Here is a 6000-nt window from a genome sequence, read left to right as displayed (position 1 = left end):
GACATGCTTTCGAACTGCTAGGTGGGCAGGAGCTAGGACCGAACAACAGGAGCTCACCCCGTCGCAGGGATTCGAACCGCCGACCTTCTGATCAGCAAGCCCTAGGCTCAGTGGTTTAACCCACAGCGCCACCTGGGTCCCTAGACCCGTGTCTACAATTGCCTTAAATAGGTGCAGTCCTAAATATGTCTACTCTGAAGTCTGGTTTGGGATAGATGACCCTTTCAGCTGTGCGATTTTGATTCTGTACCGTGTGCTGCTGCCGTGGGCATCACAGTGGCATGAAACGCTGTTGTGTCAAACCTGGCAACTTGAAATTATCACCCATGCGAGCATGTTACTGTTTTTCAAAATTGTTTTTAGATGTCCCTAATGTTGTCAAATGTGCTTTTTTAATTCCCTTGTTCGGCCGTTTGCCGCCTTGGGCTTCTTTGGGAGCGAGGGCGGGACAGAAACGTCAGAAGGGAATAAATGAAACGCGGGGTTTTCTCCATCGATTCCTAGGCAGGGGCAACCACGGCGGCAGCAACAAAAGGGAGAAATTGGCGCTCCATCTTCTTCAAGGCGGGATGAGCGCTGCTTAGCCCCGCCCCATTGTGCCGTCGTCGAATCACGGGCTTCACGTCGTCCACAGGCAACAACGCAGCCCCGCCCTGTTTGAGGGCTGCCAACATGGTCGCCCTAGCAACGGCAGCACTTGCGGCGGTAACCAGGACTCAGAGCAACGAGGTTCTGCTCTAACCGGGAGAGGAAAGGTGGAGAGTAGCTCGGGATCCTGCGTCTCAAGACTGTTGCTCGCCATGCGACTTTGGCCTCGGGTGTCGCGGAAAATATTTCCGGCGGAAATCGATGGATCATCCGGGACCCTCCGGACCGGCTCAGCCAGGGGATGTGGACCCCGGGAAGGCGGCGGATCCGCAGCCGCCCGCCTTATGCTCCTTGTGCTCAGGAACTATTATGTGAGTGCGTAAAAGTTCTGGTGTGCTCTGAGTTTGCCACCAAATGCCACAGTAAAGTAATGAATCTTGCTGTGTAGATACATATTGCGATGAGAGATTGTGTTAGAATGTTTTAAGGTGAAATTAAAGTTCCTTTATTTCATTTGGCATTAGTGGTGTAATTAGAGTTGGGGGGACTCAGAGGAAGGATGGAAGAAGTTGAAATGGCAATGAATGCTTTTAAAGAAGAACAGCAACAAAAGTATTTTATTTTTATTTAAAGCATTAATATCCTGACTGTTTTTGATAGAGCTAAGGTGGTTAATAGCAAAGTTAGATCAACATAACAACACTAGAAGCAGAACAGAGAATAGAAAGTAACTACTAAATCAGCTTCTACCAGTTAAAAGTTGTTCCGTATAACATTTATGGGTTGAAAAGCGGTCCTTAAAAGGAGCGTTTTAACAATTTAAGCCTTTTTAAAATGGTTTTAGCTAGCCACTTAGAAAGGGGAATGGTGTAAGTCCTTTTGGAGAGAGTTCCAGAGTCTGGGCACAGCTACCATGAAAGCCCTCTTTAAAAAGGACTGTTTATTATTTGGTTCCTTACCTAAGATTTTAAGGCTGCAGTCCTATACACACTTACCTGGGAGTAAGTCCGTTTGAACTCTGAGTACAGGTAGCTATGGATAGGATTGTATTGTTGGTGGTTTTTAAAAGGTAAACTACCGGTATGTCATTTCCCGATTTTCAGGAATGCATGCCGCCCTACATTTACATAGACAAGGGAGTGTTTATATGACCTTTTGGCATAAATACTGTCTGAAAACATACTATTCCAACGTTTTGCTGCCACTGCCAGGCTCCAAATGTTGAAGACATCCAAAAATGTAGGCATCCTCAGTGGGATTTTTGACTTTGATCAGCATGCCTTCCAAAACTACTTTTGCAAATCTACTCAGTTTCAAACATACTTTTCCAGGCAGGATGGGCAAGCATGGTTGGTACTAGTCACATAGTTATCTGGATCTTACTGTCTTTACGATTGTTGGATAATAATTTTGATAATTGTTAATAGTTTATTAATTATGCTTTTATTTAAGATATGAAAAGCTAATGAGAGAAATGGCCTAAGCCCGCCGAAGTGCGCCCGTTGCCTCAGCCCGGCCAGGTGCGTGTGGATCGCCAACCATCTGCTCGGCTACCACATGAGGAACGAAAACCAGCCGCCTGCTACCACATGAGGAACGACAACCATCCGCTCTGCTACCACATGAGGAACGAAAACCAGCCGCCTGCTACCACATGTGGATTCGAAAACCATCCTCTGCTTCCACATGTTGATCTAAGCCAGGATCTATCCACGTCTTGTGCCCCTCTTTGTGCCCCAACTGGGCCAGGCGAGAAGACTGGAACACCTACAGCTTAATCTTTTTTTTTTTTTTTTGCAAAATAGTTTATTTATAGGCTGTTCAACAAAGATATACAGTAAATAATCCAACTACAAATCATAATAAAAACTTTTCCAAAAAGAAATAACATTGTCACTTATTGTCATCAATTTGTTGGGTTACTATTCCATTCCTTTCTGGTTACAAAAAGCAAAACTGCATTGATTTAAATGATGTTAGCCATACATATCCTTTCATCAATCCATATATACATGACACACAAAGGAAAAGAAAACAGAAAAACCAAAGAAGAAATGAAAAGAAAAAAAAGAAACAAAATCAAACACCCTCATCCCCCTCCCTCCCCCAAATACAACCTAAAAAATAACAATAAGCAAATTAAACCTGAAAAAACCATATCAACCGCAAGACTCAACCCTCTCGACTTCCTGTCAGTCCCAAACGTAAAACTCACTCTTACTCATGAGTGTGTATCAACATGTCTCCTTATCTTTATAAAACTCTTTACTTCACTACCATCTCGACCAGTGCCCCCATTTCCCTTCAGTCCCTTATTTTCCTTCTCCAAGGCTATTGAAAAGCTGGCATAGCTATCCTTCCCTTAGTGTACTTTTCAACATATATTTTATATCTCAACCAATTATCTAAATTTTTTTGCTTTGATCCCCCTCTTAAGCAGTTATCTGGGCCATTTCGGCGAACTCTTGCAGTTTGTTATGCCACTCTATTATTGTAGGTGGCTCTTGTTCTTTCCACCTCTTTGCAATTATAATTCGGGCAGCCGCCGTGGCATACAAGAAGACCTCCCTTAATTTGACTGGGATTTCATTATCTACAATGCTCAATAGGAGAGAATCAGGCTTCTTAGGGAATGTAATCCCTAACATTTTCTTAATTTCCTCATAAATCTGATTCCAGCTTAATCAGGATAACTGGACTCAGGACTGTCTGTCATGAGCACCTTCACTACTTCAGAGGTCGCGAAAAAGAAACTGGGCTTGCTTGTTTCCTTCCCCACATCCACTTTCCTTTTGTGTCGTCTTGTTATATCGCAAGCCTGACAGGAAGGACTGCCTTTCTCAGTGACTTACAAACTGCAAAGTGCTGCTGTTGTGACTGCTTTGCACTTTTTAGCGGTGGACACCCTCACATTGTGCAGTAAATCTTGCAGTTGAATTAAAATAGATTAAGGGAATCCTTCAAAGAAGACTATTTCTGCTTAGAAAGCTAATCTGGATGTGGGGTTCGAGTCATGATTTTCACTGCAGCGATGGAATCAAATGATTATTAAAAAGCATGGCATTACAGCTGTTGCCATTGTGTGAAGCAGCTCTGTATGCAGCTAAGGGTTTTTCATTTTACCACTCCAGCACAAACATTTTCTTCTTTTTCAAAGGCGTTTACTGCCATTATTTTGGAAGACTAGTAACTCTCAAGCGCCTACAAGAAAACGTAGAATGCTCACGTCCGTGCTCCCAAACCCATCGACGCGCTTCCTATTTAAACGACGGCAAGTTTTCTGAGGTCGCCTCTGATTGGTGCCCATGCCGGCTGGCCCCGCCCCTTTAGCCGCACACGGGGCGCGCTCTCGCTCCCTCCTCCCTCCGGAGCTGCTTCCTCCGCCCCCAATTAGTGCAGTGCCTCGGCAGCACCACGTGACCGCCGCCGGTGACCGACATTGCACGCGCGCGGTGTTAGGCAGCGGTTGGCCAACATGGCGGCGTCGGAGGAGGACGATGGCTTTGGGGATGGGGAGCGGCTGGATTTCCTGAACGAGCGGCAGTGCACTAGCTACTTTACTTGGTTGTTTTTAAATATGAGCAATGGTTGTTTTCTTCAGTTATTCTCTTGAACTCATTTTCTTACGGCAACAATGACCAACCAGATTTTTACTTTATGCCCTACTTAAGTGCTGCTTTGGTAAAGCAATCAGGTAGGCAGGCCTATAAATTCCAACAGGGCCTACAGATACTGCACACCACAGTCCCACTCCCTGTACCCTCAGAATGTGACTTAGATTATATGCCGAACATATTTAAGAAACCCAGTCACCCTGGGACAGTTTTTTTAAGTGTTAGAAACAAAAAAACAAAACCCAACCCTATTTAAATAGAAGGGCGATTATCCTACTGTAAGACTGTTGAACTTACATAAGTGTGGTCTTATGCACACTTGAGATCAAGCTCTATTGAAAGCAGTGATATTTGCTTCCGAGTAAACACCCATAGGATTGGAAACAGCTTCAGAATTGCTCTTGGAACATGGACGTCTGGAAATTTGGAAGGAGGGAATCAATTTGCTAGAAAAAATTCTAGAAGTGACAAGAGCTGTGGTAGCCAGTTGTTGTGCAAAGACATTTCCACTCACTTTCCTTTTCAAATAGTTGAGTATCAGCCACAGATCCCAATAATACAAAGAAGTGCATAGAATCCGGAGCTTGTTTGTGTTTCAGGCCCATGTTAATGTGGAAGATTTTGTGGCCAAAACATAACTAGCAAGCCCAGCATTAGCTAATGTATGAAAGGGGTCCATGGAGCTATATTTGCTAAAAGGCTGACTCAGACCATAGTAAAATAACTGTTGGAGTCCTATGAGGGAGGAAGTAAAAGTTTGTTTTCTTCCTCTTCTCACTCTCTTCTCTTTGAACCATTGTAGCTGATTAAATGTGAACATGAAATAACTCATAAACAAGGGAATGCAGAAAGTGTTGGTGGCAGGGGGAAAATATTGGTATAAAGGAGAATTCCCTAGATGCCAAGATCCAGGTTTTGCCGGGGGGGGGGGGCAAGTATGCTTTGGTGAGAAAATGTGAGAGAACAGAAGCAGAGATTCAAAATAACATAATATGCAACAAAGTAAACACGGAAACATAGGCTGTGAGACATTTAAAATATACCCTTGAGAGTTCCAAAATTTCCGCTTCCCATACTGTAGACAGAGTTTACTTACAAACTCTCGAAGGTCAGATTCATGTGCTTTTCCATACAGCATTCATCAAAAGTTGCACGGACATCTTCACTGTAATATTTTTGGTGTCTACTAATACATTTTTGTTTAGACAAGCCAGATGCTTAGAAAGTAGAGTTAAATTTTAGTGTTTTAAAGTAGAGCTGTGAATTTTTCTCAGTATTATTGATTTATCTTTTTGTAAACTGCTTTGAGGTTGTTGGGCTTTTTTTCAATCAAGTGGTGTATAAATTTATGAAAATAAAATAAATAAATAAATGTCACATGTCATTTAAATGTGAAGGCAATTGAGAGGTGCAAGTTCAGTCACTGATTTATCTGTTTCCAGAGTTTGACTGTAAATTATTTCTGTTGTGGTTCATGGTTCTTGAAAAAGATTTAAGAAGCTTGATACAGAATACCCAATTCTGTACCGTAAATTCGTCTGCAGCCACCTGCTGTCTCAAGAAACATACAAACGCAGCAAAGGAGGAAGGAAAAAGAATGCCGCCAAGCAATGACATCCAGTCTGAGTTTTAGCAGTAGGATTTCCAGGTCAAGGGACACAACTTTGAAAAAGTACTGAGTAGCCCGAAGAAGTATGTGTCACATCCACCTCCAGGGGTAACGTCTGCATTTATGACTTTGCTTCTGAGGGAGTGTTCACATTACCAGTTTAGAGATCAGTGAAGTTGTTTAATCCGT

The 6000-nt window shown here is 43.0% G+C and overlaps 1 protein-coding gene across 1 annotated transcript in view; it reads left to right on the top strand.

Annotated features, from left to right (window-relative positions):
• The first annotated feature begins 4063 nt into the window (after nucleotides 1-4063).
• ICAM5 (intercellular adhesion molecule 5) overlaps nucleotides 4064-6000 on the top strand; it is a 35232-nt gene continuing 33295 nt past the window's right edge. The window contains exon 1 of the mRNA XM_033173899.1: nucleotides 4064-4131. Coding sequence (XP_033029790.1) covers nucleotides 4064-4131 — 68 coding nt within the window. The remainder of the gene's footprint in view (nucleotides 4132-6000) is intronic.

This window comes from Lacerta agilis, chromosome 16 (genome assembly GCF_009819535.1).
Source record: "Lacerta agilis isolate rLacAgi1 chromosome 16, rLacAgi1.pri, whole genome shotgun sequence".
Lineage (NCBI taxonomy): Eukaryota > Metazoa > Chordata > Lepidosauria > Squamata > Lacertidae > Lacerta > Lacerta agilis.
This window is presented reverse-complemented; position numbering and strand designations above follow the sequence as displayed.